This window comes from Lissotriton helveticus, chromosome 7, assembly GCF_964261635.1.
Source record: "Lissotriton helveticus chromosome 7, aLisHel1.1, whole genome shotgun sequence".
Classification (NCBI taxonomy): Eukaryota; Metazoa; Chordata; class Amphibia; order Caudata; family Salamandridae; genus Lissotriton; species Lissotriton helveticus.
The window spans coordinates 1,263,629,640-1,263,643,308 of NC_136068.1; the positions used below are offsets into that span (position 1 = coordinate 1,263,629,640).

Below are 13,669 nucleotides of genomic sequence, written 5' to 3' on the forward strand. Positions count from 1 at the left end.
CCCGATACTACGGAGGTGGGGGCGGGAGCAGGCCTGCAGCCCCGCACGGGCGGAGAGCGTGGAGGCATAATTGCGGGCATTGTTACGGTGACGCCTGGAGGGGATGAATGCACTGCCAAGAGGTCATCACGCCCGGCCTGATTATTGATACGAGCACGGAGTACAGGCTGCCTCATGCGTATTTATAAGGCCTACCTCTATCTGCCCATTGATAGCTCCGCCCTGAGTGGATTGTGCGCACTTTGAGTCTACCATAATCTGTTACATAGCCCCCTGGGCGGCGCAGTTTGACCAAGAGCAGGTGTACCCTGGAGGAGGAAGCTCTGTTGCCTGTTGGTCGATGAGCAGTGAGGGGTGCTCAGAAGTGTGGATGTCACCGGATGCTTGCCCGGACACCCGGATACTTTGGAGGGGCTATTGCAAAGAATGCGACAGAAGAGAAACGGTGGCTGGCGGTGTGCGTGCCAATAGGTGGAGAGCTGGGGCCTGCGACACCACTAAAGGGAGCGCAGAGAAACCAGCGCATCTGGAGACACGCTGCTGTTAGATGTGAATCATAGTGGGAGGTCAGAAGGTGTCTATTCCTGTACGTGTAACATCTGCGGTGCCGTGGGCCTAGGCTACGCTTCGCTGAGGCCTAATTAGTTGCGCACAACTCAAACGTCAGCCAGCGCGGACTTTGACAGAGAGCTTATTGCACAGAACGAGGTCTGTTTCCAGAGCAATAGACCACTGCTCCACTTACGATAAAACCCAAAGGCAGGAAAGAAGACGCTGTGGAGCACGAGGGCGCCCAAGGTGATGGGGATGGTACTGAGGGAACGCCTTCAGAGCAGAGACTGAATAAACGCCTAGACCAAATCCTGCACGCCATAGCGGCGACGAAGGACTCCCTCCACCATGACATAACACAAGTCGCAACGGGGCTGGGACTCCTGAGAGCGGACCACTCAAAGTTGGCCGACAGGGTCAAAGAGACTGAAGCGGTCATGCAAGACTTGAAACCGGCGGTGGTAACGGTGGAACGCAAGCTGGAGGATGCATTGAAGCGCTTGGCGACACTAGAGAAAAAGACCGAAGATTCTGAAAGTCGTAATAGACGTAACAACGTGCGGGTGGTAGGCCTACCTGAAAAAATTGAGGGAACAGACATGATAGCCTATTTGGAGAACTGGTTTCAGACTCGTGTTGCCCCGGAGGGTCTCTCCTCATTCTTCACGCTTGAGAGAGCGCATAGGGTTCCAGCCAAGCCGCCTTCGCCGGGCCGCCCTCCCCGACCTGTAGTGGCCAGAGTCCTTCATTACAAGGATAGGGATCTGCTGATTCAGAATGCTCACTCTGCGGGACCTTTCCAGGTAGAGAATTGTGCGGTTACGATTTTCCCGGACTACACTCAGGAGATACAAAGACGCAGGGCCTCGTACTTAACTATCAAAAAAGAGCTCAGAGATGAGGGGATTCAATATTCGCTGCTGTTTCCAGCCAAATTGAGAGTGATCATGGATGGTTCGACACAGTTTTTCACGTCACCCGAAGACGTTTGCTCCTGGCTCGAATTATACAGAGCAGGTACAGAACGCAGAGGCAAAGGAGACAGAGGACAGCCCAAACCACAGCGGATGCGCCAATCACAACGTCTCCGCAAGAAAGACAAGACCCACCAAGCTTTACTGCTAACACAACTAGCGGCTGACAAACAAGGGACCCTGGCGGCAAAGGCGGCGATAACGGGATCGCAGAAAGAGGACTCGACTAGAGGAACGGACTCCGATGACGACAAAAGACACTCGGGCGCTGAGCTATCGGACGAGGACAGCACCAAGGGTCCGGGGGTGACACCCAGGACGACCGATGATCTGTAGGTTGCTCCGCCCTCCATGAGGGTCACTATTGGAGAATTGAACCTGATGGTGCGGAAGACTCTGGTAACACTTCTGAACATTATAACGGTGCCTTATTGTTGCAGGGGATTGTAGGGCTGGGGGCTGGGGCGAGGGCTGCCACCTGTCGGGCTGGACCACCTTCCCATTGCCCTTAAGGCAGCCTGTGGTGACTACTGCAGGATAGTGTTGTGTGCTTTGTTGAGGAAGTTTGGATGGGGACTGATATTGTACTATTGGGTCCTGTTCTGGGGGGGGATCAGGGGTGTTACATGGGGAGTTGAATGTTTGGGGTTCCGTGGCTCTGGTGTGGGCGGGAGAAATTTGGAGGAGGAGACACTGAGAGAATATTCTAATGGGGACATTACCTGAATTAAAGTGTATTACATGGAACGTACGTGGATTGCATACTATGTCCAGGCGCCATAAGGTACATGCATATTTGGTTCGCCGTGGAGCCCAGATAGCGTTGCTTCAAGAGACCCACCTTGACAAGCGGGAGTGTGTTGCATTAAGGAAACGGTGGCAGGGCCAGGTGTTTGGCACTGCCTACTCTGCGTTTGCCAGGGGTGTCTTGGTGTGGGTGAGAGCGGGGATTCCTTTTCAAGCTACAAACAGTGTTATTGATCCGGAGGGCAGATATGTGGCGGTTGAGGGGGGATTGTATGGAAGGGATGTGGTATTATGCAGTATTTATGCCCCGAACACAGATCAACCCCGATTTTTTGACAGACTCTCGGGGACATTGGCACATTTTCTGGCGGGTCAGGTAATACTGGGAGGGGACTTTAATTCGACCACTGATACAATACTGGATAGATCGTAACCACCACTGGTTGACTCCCAGGTCCGCAGGATTGCAAAGCAAAGGGTTGAGTGGCAAGATAGATGGGGGTTGACTGATGTCTGGAGGGGGCACCACCCCGAGGATAGGGATTACTCTTTCTTCTCCGCGCTCCATGAACTGCATGTTAGAATTGACGCTATCGTGTGTAGCCATTCCTTGGCATCTTTTGCGACGCACTCTGAGTACTTGGCTAGAACCATCTCAGATCATAACGCTCAGCTGGTGTCCTTTCGATGGCAGCGTGAGAGGGCTGCGATCCCCACTTGGCAATTGCGCCCAGACACCCTGGAAGATCAGGTCTTTCGGTCCGAAATTCGAGACGGCCTCGAGCGCTATTTCACAGTCAATGGAGAGTCGGCTTCTACTAGAAGAATAGAATGGGACGCGTTTAAGGTAGTGGTGAGAGGGCTGTGCATCAGTAAACACTCAGGGGAAAGAAAGGTAGTACTGTCTGATGTTAATAAGGCAGAGGAGGCACTGCGGGAGATAGAGAAGCAGAGGCTAGAACAGAGGGAACTGCAAGAGCGACTCCTAGCGGCTAAGGTATTAGTGGCGGCGGAAACAGAAAGATTGCGGAGCTATGATTATAGACAATATCTGGTGAAGGTTCATGCTGAGGGGGACAAGGTGGGCACGCTTTTGGGGAGGCTAGCGAACCCGAGGTTGGGGGGCTGTCCGGTTTTGAGCGTGCGTGCAGAGACAGGAGAAATGGTCTATTCCCAGTCTGCGATCCTTTCGCGATTCTTGAACTACTACACAGCACTCTACCAAACTCACTTGGACGCGGACACGTTGGACATAGAGGGATACCTGGCAGGGGCTCAGCTACCGCGGTTGGATGAGGAAGACGCCGAAACACTGGGTCAAGCTATAACATTGGCCGAGGTTAGGGGAGCAATCAAGCAGATGGCCCGTAACAAGACCCTGGGAATGGATGGGCTCCCCATAGAATTTTATGTACAATACATTGATGTCCTGGCGCCCCGCTTATTGGAGGTCTATAATGAAGCGATGGAGCAGGGCCACCTGCCGCAGTCCATGAGGGAGGCGCTGGTCATCCCCCTATTGAAACCTGGGAGGGAGAGTACTGATGTGACCTCTTATAGACCGCTATCTATGTTGACGGTGGACTATAAAATACTGAGCCGCATATTGGCTACGAGGCTGCTACCCCACATGACTGCTTTAATCCATGAGGATCAAGCAGGATTTATCCCAACTAGGAACACCTCGTCTAATATCCGCCGCCTCATACGAGTATTGGGGAGCGACCTGGGTATGGATATGATGCCCGCCATGTTGTTCGTCGATATAGAAAAGGCGTTTGATAGCCTCGAATGGGAATACCTCGATAGAGTATTGGAGAAATTCGGCTTAGGCGTGCAATTTCGACGCTGGACAATGGTCTTGTATTCCTTAGCCACTGCTAGGGTGCGATTGGGTTCAGTAATATCATCAGAGTACCCGGTACGGAGGGGAACAAGACAGGGGTGTTCCCTTTCGCCCTTGCTGTTCGCGTTGGCGATTGAGCCATTGGCGGTCAACGCTAGGAATGGGGTAGCTTATAATGGACTTGTATGTGGTGGGATTCCGCACTACATTTCATTGTATGCAGATGATCTGCTGCTGTTCTTGGAGGACGCAACGGAGGCACTGCAAGGGGCGGTGGACATGCTCTCGGAATTTGGGACACTGTCAGTCCTTAGAGTTAATTGGACTAAAACATGCATCTTCCCTCTGAGGGCAGATATGCCCCATCTGCAACTAGCCGCTGGTTTGATCTGGGAACGATCGTGCTTCACCTATCTGGGAGTTCGGATCTATCATAGTGTTGATGACATGTTGGAGGGGAACATAGGACGCTGTATCAGAGCCCTGAGAGGCTGTATGGCGTTTTGGGCAACCCTTCCCCTTTCGGTGGTGGGCAGAGTAGCGCTGCTTAAAATGGTAGCTTTGCCCCGCTTGCTCTACTACTTCCATACATTGTCATTATGGATACCTCCACGGTTATTCCGAGAATTACGTACGCTCACCATTGACATTTTATGGGGTCATGGGAGGCGACGAGTGGCACTGGACACGCTGTTGAGACCGAAATCAGAAGGGGGACTAGCGGTCCCTAACTTCGAACTTTATTATCTCGCGGCGCAGCTGCAGATCCTTACACAGAATGTTGCTCGAGAATTTAGGGGCCCGGAACAGACCCGTGGAACGGGGATACAGAGGCATGTCCTCTCGTATATCATTATGCAGCAACAGCTTGAGGTGCAGGACTTGACCCTAGAGGAGAAGACCCAGCGGTTGTGCTGGAATAAGAGCCACAAGAGGGCGGGAGTGGTGCACCCATACGCACCCGAAATCCCTCTGAGAATGTTGACGGCACTGCCACAAGGAGGGGACTGGTCCCCACTCCTGGAGTGGGAAGAGATGGGGCTTCAAGTAATAGGCGACCTCTATGCTGACGGCGAGTTGTTACCCTTTCGGACGGTGCAGGATCAATTTGGCCTCCCTGACGGGAGTTTCCTCTTGCACATGGCTATAACGAAGGCGATCCGGAAGCATTGGAAGACTGGGCAGTCTGAACCCAAGACCACGATGGCTTGCCAATATGTGGTGATGACTGCAGGTACGTTTAAAGCGGTCACTTACCTACACTCCCGAATGTTACACAAGGGTTTGGAACCGCTTACGGCTCTCAAACAAAAATGGGAGACAAGTGTGGGGAAGCCCATTCCGGACGCAACATGGGGTAATATCCTGCGAAGGACGTGGAAGGGGTGTAGAAATGCTCGATTTCAGCAAGTACACTTCTTTATAGTGCACAGAGCTTACCTTACCCCCGGGAAGATCCGGAAATACTTCCAGGTGCAGGATGCGGCGTGCCCTAGATGCTTGCTGCCTGATGTGGAACTTGATCACATGTTCTGGGATTGTCCGAAACTCGGGCTCTATTGGTCTGAAGTGGGGGCGCTCCTTAACGAAGCTACCGATCGGCAATTAAATTATGACATGGCGACTTGTCTGCTGCTCTGGTTTCCTCACACAAAACAAACCAAAATCACTAGTAAATTCATTGATCTAGGTCTCATACTCGCCCAGAGGGAGATAACCTGGCATTGGAAATCGAAGGAAGGTCCGTCTAGTTGAAGGTGGGCGAGCGAATTCCTTAAGTGGGCCCGTAGTGAAGGGGCGGTTAGACTTTGACAGGCCACCCGTACAGCTAATGAGAAGAGTCTAGAGATGGCACGAGCATGGGAGGGACTAGTACATACGTTTAGTGACAATTAGACACAAGAAGGGGACTAAGGTGGAAGGGTCCTGAATGTAGTTCCATGGGATACACAAATAGATGAGTATGGATCCTATGGGTTTCTTCCTTTAGTAATCGACGTCAATGAACCAAGCCCACACCAGTAGCAGTTGGGGGGAGGGTATGGGTGGGGTGGTTGGGGGTCCTACTGTTGGTATAGGAGGGACTGGCCATTGTGAGTTGCGTGTGTTGAGTTTGTGTAGTACGATTGGTCAAGTATTTCCCAAATTAGGAGATGGTACACTGTGTTTGCTTGCATACGATGCTTCCTTGAAGGGATTAGCCGGTGGGAGGTGGGCCGCCTAGTTATACTGGTGGCAACTACCAGTACTCGCCATCTGAACTATGGGACATGTCCTTTGTTGGGGTTAGGGGAAGGGGTGATAAAGAAAAGCGGATACTGGATTTTCCTGTCAAGCAGATGTCCTTGTTTCTCTTGTACTGATCCACGTTTAGCAATATTTAGCTATCGCCGCCCGACCTCCGGGATGTGGGCTAAATGGCTGTGTGATGCTTAATTTATGATGTCTGAAGGATATTCGTGGTTAGCGGAACAGTTGGAACAAATGAGTGTATGTTTTCTGAATCTGCAATAAAAACAAAGTTTAAAAAAAAATAAAAAAATGATGTAATTATTTACATAGTTCAATGACCACGTTTTTAGAAACTATTGTTTGATACAGAGTTTACTATATGTTCCGTTTTCTCTTCTTTAGGACTAACATTTCCACGCAGCAAGTAAGGCAGAAATGCTTTAATGATATTTATTATTTGTTCAAACCGGTAGAGAGGAGGTGGAAGCTAGGAAAGGTACTGGTCTTATAGGAAATAAGCAGACAGTACACATAACACATGACTACTCAGCTCAATCCGCAGGCATCTGCCAGAGATGCAAAATATAAGGAGTTTCTCGACAGAGACTTTGGAAATTGTGACATTTTACAAGGTTAGTTAAATTGTATTTTACTACACAGTCTTGTACATAGATTGAAAAAAAAGCTCGGCAAACACATACTGGAATATGAAAATGTGGTCGAGACTTTGATTTTTAATGGCACCAGAATAGAAGACATACTACCCATCATGCAACTATAGTGATGTGCAGTAGTGTGGCTCCGTGCTGCTACATTCTAGGGGTTGGAAATATTTCTTGTGTTTAACAACACCATTTCTTTAGTCTAAATGGTCTGATTTCTCGCTCAAACAACATTCAAAAAGATGCATGCACACGGGGGAATGCGTTAATATTAGGTACAGACTCATTTCGAGAGGAAGGTGGGAAGAAAGTACGTTGTGTGTCTACCCGTCTTTCTTACATTTAAAGTGCGTGAAAATATAGGAAAACAAAAACACAAGCTAATCTACCCTTGGTGTGGGCCACTGTGTCGGTGAAGCGACAACGCCGCCATCTTGAAGGTTCCTTGACATCAGATCATGCAGTATTAATGCTAAATAGCATTAGTCAGATGTTGGCTGACAATACTGTCAGAGGTGCAGACCAACTATCTTGAGCAGGATATGCAAATGTAAATGATATAGGAAATCCGATATGAAGCTATGTAAAATGAACTGAGGACATTCTGACCTGCTCAAGAAATCATGTACCCATGTAGATAGGACAAAATGCAGAGGTCACGTTATCTTTGATTTAAATGCCACAAACTGCAGGACAACCCGACAGCGGGCCAGTGCTAGGCTCTCTATAATAAGTATTTATGGTGTGTGTGGTTAGGGTTGCGATACCTCTAGTCTTTACACTATCGAGCCAGTTAATGTTGCTCCATGGTGATATAAACAAACTGCAGGTTAGGCCTGGTGTCTAGAAAGATTACCACGTCATAGCAACCAGAGAGAGCTGTGCGCTCCTGCATGGGCACACAGCTTCACAGGATAGCGCGCGCTGTGGGGAGGAGTGGCTGCATTCATTTATTGAATGTGCCATTTTATTGTGCCTCTTCCAGAGGGCTTTCAGAACAAGCTTAGCCAAAATACACACACTGGAGTACTTAAGTGGGATAATAAAACCGAGAACCGGGCTTGGTAACGGGCAACTTAATAAGATTATGAGGGGAAAAGGTTTGCTTTCAGATACACGTGAAAAACAGAAAGGGGAGGGGGGTGGGGGGGGAGACAGATGTCCAGAGGGAGGAAGTGCCCCTGAAATAGCTCAAAGAGACAGGACCCACAGAAGCGAGAGGAAGTGCCCGAACCAGGGTGCGTGGTCAGTAAGGGAAGAACAAGCATTGCCAAAGCCAATAGGTCTTGCCTATGCAAGAGCTATTGGTTTTGCCAATGTAGTTTAGCCATGTTGTAAATCATCGTGGCTGCTGTTCAGAACGCCTAAAACTAGTGTCATGCAGTGGAGTGTGGTAGAGTGGAGTGTCAAACAGGGGAGTAGAGTGTCGTGGAGTGGAGTACAGTGGAGTAAAGTGGAGAGGAGTAGAGTGGAGGGGTGTAAAATGGAATATGCATACATGCTAATATTTTAGAAGAGGAAAGAGGGAGATTTGAAGAAAAAAAAAAGAATTGCAAGAATGTATTTCCCCCATTGACTTCTATTGAGGTAGAGGCAATTTCAGGCGGGAGACAGGCAAAATAAAGCCACATTTCGCTTCTAAAATGGGCATCTTGAGCCTGAATCGGGTCTATTGGCCTATATGAGTAGACTGTCACAGAGTGGAGTGGCATAGATTGACATAGATTGGAGAGGCGTAGAGTGAAGTGGTGTACAGTGGAGTAGTGTGTCGTAGAGTGGAGATTCGTTGTATTTTGGTCACCAAACTAAAGGAATTTTTCTCGTACACGCTTAGCGGTACTGTCAAAAAAACACCAAAGAATAACCCTTGGTACCCCAAAGACTGTCCTAAAGCAAAATGTATACTTATTACAGCAATAAGATTTTGTATCCTGTGTGTAATATTAACAGCTCGGTCCAATTACAAGCATACTGATTTGGGAGGAAGCACATTTGACAGACCTTATTAAGGCTAAAGCTAGAGAAACATTCTGGCATATTATGGCCAATGGCAGCAGAGAAGGTAACATCTCTAGCGACCACTTAATTTCTCTTTCTATTTGGGTCAATCATTTCGAAGACCTATATTCACGTACTACACCGTGGGCGCATAGTTAACATGGCGAAGTTATTACACAAGTGAGTGTCAACAACTAGCTACCAATTGAGCATTTGTCCTTTTCAATCTCTGACACATAGGTTGCAATAGAATCTTTAAAAAGTGAGAAGGTCTCAGGCCCTGATAAAGTCCTGGAGAATCTTTTCGTTCTGACATCAAAATATGGGCCCCTTATATTAATTTATTAGCAAATGCAATAGTGGCCTGGGCAACAATTCCAGAAAGATCAAGTGCTGCTGAAAATATTCCAATCTACAAAAAGAGGTATCTGTAGTAATTACAGGTCCATAAGTTTATTGGACAATCAGCAAAAGGTTTTCTGTAGACAGATTCACAATAAAGTTGAACAATGGTTATTGAGACAGGAGTCTTGTCCCCATTTCAGGCTGGCTTCAGGCCTAATGCCCACAGTGTTGATCAAGTCTTTGGGATTTCTCAGAGTCTCTCGAAATAAATCAAACTAAAAAAGACCATTTACTTGTAGCGTTTGTTGAACTGATGATAGCATTCAATCTGGCGTCCAGACATTTATTGTGGGAATCCCTCAGACCGATGGGGGTTCTGGAGCCTCTATGGGCCATTAGAATCAAACTACATGCTAACATCAGCAACATAATAACTTTATTTCAATCATCAAGATCATAAAAGCTGGTACATGCATACAGATACGCACAGGTGTGGTGAAGCAGCCAGGGGGAGCGTCAGAATGTATCCCTATCCGTAGAGGTGTGCAGCAAGGGTGTGTCCTTTCCCCCATCCTTTTTTGATTGTAAATTAACAATGTTGTTGAGACCCAGTTGGATAGTATACACAATGGCCCCAAACTAAATGGATTATCTGTACCGGCCCTGCTCTTCAAAGACATACTTTGCTGTTCAAGAACACCGGTAGGCCTGTAGAATCTGTTGGCCATGTGCAAATTCACTGCGATTTCAAGGGACTTGAAATTACCTTGCAAAAAACTAAGTATTTGGTATTAGTCTTCATAGGTCTTTCAGGCGCAACGTTAAATTAGGGCCCTCCTGCTTAGAAAGGGTGGACAGATTTGACTACCTGGAAATTAAAGTAGATAGGAAATTATCCTGGACTCCTCATATTGAGATTGGTAGGGCTACACTCCAGCGCAGGGCTGCAGTAGAGGTAAAATCAGTTACACCAGCATTAGAGGTTTACAAAGCGAAGGCGCAGGTCGCAGTCCAGTATGGTGGAGAGATCTGGAGATTTGAAAATTCTCCGTAAGAGAATTTCTGTAAGAGAGAATGACTGTCAGATCCTTTCTTAATTTACTACATTGTACCCCTTTGATCCTCTATAGTTTCATATCAGAAAATTGAGCACCTTGCTGCCTTAGGAACTTTGCTGTTTTGGGTTAGATTTTAGTCGTGTGCAGAATTAGCCCCCTTTGGAGACAGATTACTTTAAATAATGGGTCTTGATACGTCGGCTTCTCTTCCCTGGCTGCGACATGTTAGAAAGTGGCTAAGTACCTGGGGGCTTGGAAGATCATGGTCACATCTGGCTTCTATCTTTCCAGCTTCTAAAGCCCTTATCTCTAATGGAAACTTGTCTAAAGCCAGATGCATCACAGGGCTACTACTGAGAGTTTAACAGCACAATTCCTAGAACATAAATCATCCCATTTGTTTGAGTTGTTCCTGGATGAAATACAACCACACTGACTAAAAATATTGTCTTGAAATTTTGCTTTGGCACCTTGCGAATTAATAGTTTTATGTGAAAATGGAAAGTTTGTATGAGAGGTATTAGCTTGTGTATTTTAGGTAATGAGTGTGCTACTGAGAATGTAGAACACGTCCTATTTTTTATTCGGTATATCAGTCAGTGAGAAGGAGGTGGGTCAGCCCATTGTATCTTAATTTAGGCTTCTGGGGGCATCAAGCTCCATTGAGAGTGCGCATATCAGACGTCTCCTTATATAGTCTTTTGTACAAATAAATTCTTGCATTGCGTCTGGCTATCTAGGAAGCTCTTGGGACCCGAAACCTTGATTCATGTGTAAAGAATTATTGTTTTAATAAGTGAAAAAGTATCCTATATGTTTATGTACATGCACTATTATTACGTTTTGTATGTATTTGGTGTCATTTTAGTTTTGTTCTTTGTATCTTTTTAATGTGTTTTAATGTGTGTTTTAAGGGGAATTACCCCGAAATAAACATTGTATTACCTGGGTGGCTGAAAGGTTGTTAACATGTATGATGAATAAGGAAGAAAATGTAGTTTGAAAAAGAAAGAAGGATGAACTATACCTCCAAGGCTGCCAGCTGAAATTTGGAAAGCAGGGGAAACAGTGGGCGGCACAGATGACAGGATAATGAAGATATACAAATGACTTCACCCAAGACTAAGGAAGAGACAGGATGAGATTCAAGAGTGTAATGGATCCGTAAAAGAGAGCACATGACTTGACACTACTTAAAGAGAGACAAACTGCAAATACCAAGGCCATGACCCTGGCTCATAAAGCTCTATATGCTTCAGGAGCAAAATATCTTCAGAAAAGGCTAGCCTTTTATCATCCCGCAAGGTCGTTGAGCTCCAGATCTCTGTTTCTTGCCATGGTCCCTCGCATAAAAAGAGCACGCATTGGAGGTCGTTCCTTCAGATTGCTGGCCCCGCAGCTGTGGAACACTCTGCCAGTGATACTGCGCAGCACCTCCAATTTGTTGGCGTTCAGGAAGGGTCTTAAAACTTGGCTTTTCACCCTGTAGATATCCGCTATATTGTTAGTTAGGGTTCTCGTTCCACTTTTTTGTTTTTTCTGTCCGTTATGTTGCGATACAGGTTTACAATAAAGCGCCGGGACACTCTTTGAGTAGCCGTGCGCTATATAAGTAAAAAATAACATAACATAACATAACATACTGAACACTGCATACATGGAGAGAGACGCAAATACTGGCTTACGGAGGATTTACAGCAAGCACTGAAAACTGTTCAAAGATAGAAGAACAGAGCAAACAGTGGCAGGGTCCACTCACTTACCTCCTGCGTGAACTGAGCAAATGTTTTGCGGATTCCTGTTTTTGGGAATACAACTGCGTCCCGGTCGGGCCACCTGCTTGTTGTGTCCTGGAGACATTGGCTGACGGTCTTGGGCATGAGCGCCACATCGGAGAGACCATGGACATAGCTGGTGGCAGTCACGGGTCTGGTTGGGATTTGTTCTGCAGTCTGAACACTGAGGAATGGGATGATAGACACAAAGAGATCAATACTGAACACAGTAATAATAGACCTGTTTTGGAATAGACTTAAAATAGCAGTCTCCTCTGCTCCTAGGCAGGGAAATAACATCCCATGGTGAGCCAATGTACTGGTACTAAACGTATACATTCAGAAGGATTAAAATATGGCTAGCCCTGCTGGGATATCAACTCTTGACCTACAAATCACACTAGATGTCAGCAGCAAACCCTTAAGTCACTGAGTCATCTTACCATAGGAAGAAGACTGGAGAAGAGTAGCAAAGAGGCGAGGAGCAGGAGTGGCAGTAGCTAAAGAAGAAATGGGGGCAACATAAGAGTGAAAAGTAAGAGGCGGTGAGATTAGAACGACAGAAGCAAGAGGAGAGGAAGAAAGAGGGAGGGAGTCGAAGAGAGGGAATCAGGGAGATGGGTGGCAGAGGATAAGTTATAAGGAGATGGGCAAGAAAGACGCAAAGATCAAAGAAAGAGAAAGGGAGGTAGGACGAGAGAAAAGAAAAAGAGACAGTAAGAGAAGTTAAGAATGGGCCAGAGGGAACGCGACAGAAGAGCCGTGGAGAGGGGGTAGGAGAGAGAAGATACCTTAAGACAGAGTAGAGCGAAAAAAAGAGAGGGAATTAAAAGGAGAACAACACAATAGTGGAAGTGATGCGAAAAGTCAAGGAAGAGGTGGGGCTGTGATAAAATGGGCTACTGGAAAGGGTCAAGAATATCAAGGGGAGAGAAAAAGACAGGGCAGGAAGACACGTGGAAAGAGAGGGAATCCGAGGGTAGTACATGACAAAGAAAGAGCAATGTCTAGAAGCAGACTGAGGAGTAGATGTAGAAGAGGACATGGACAGCCAAAGATGGACCACACCATGGCCCGGATTAGGAGTCATGTGGCAAATGGTTCCCGCATGAATCTCATTTTGCTGATTCCCTCCGATACATCCATTTAATTACAAGTGTTTCTGAAACGTTATTTAGCGCACGAGGAAAACAACAACAGGTGTTATTTACAGCATGCTTTTTTTTATAAACAGGTGGTAAATAGTGACAGGTGTTAATTACCGCATGTGTTAAGTACCGCATGCAATAATTAGGTCAAAATGTGAGTCTGAATGTGAAGTACACTTAAAATTCCCACCTGCATAAAGTAGGTGGTATATGTGTGTAGTGATTATATCAACCAGGAATAAAAGTGTTTGCATGGGGTTGAAGGTGTGTAATAAAATATAAATAAAGAAACGTAAATAGAAAGCAGTAAAGAACTTTCACCTGCAAGGAGA

General features: G+C 46.8%; 1 protein-coding gene across 1 annotated transcript in view; it reads right to left on the minus strand.

Annotated features, from left to right (window-relative positions):
- The window catches only part of ACSF2 (acyl-CoA synthetase family member 2), a 795,127-nt gene that overhangs the window by 563,464 nt on the left and 217,994 nt on the right, over nt 1–13,669 (minus strand). The window contains exon 2 of the mRNA XM_078654457.1: nt 12,178–12,373. Within this exon, the coding sequence (XP_078510583.1) occupies nt 12,178–12,373 (196 nt within the window). The remainder of the gene's footprint in view (nt 1–12,177; nt 12,374–13,669) is intronic.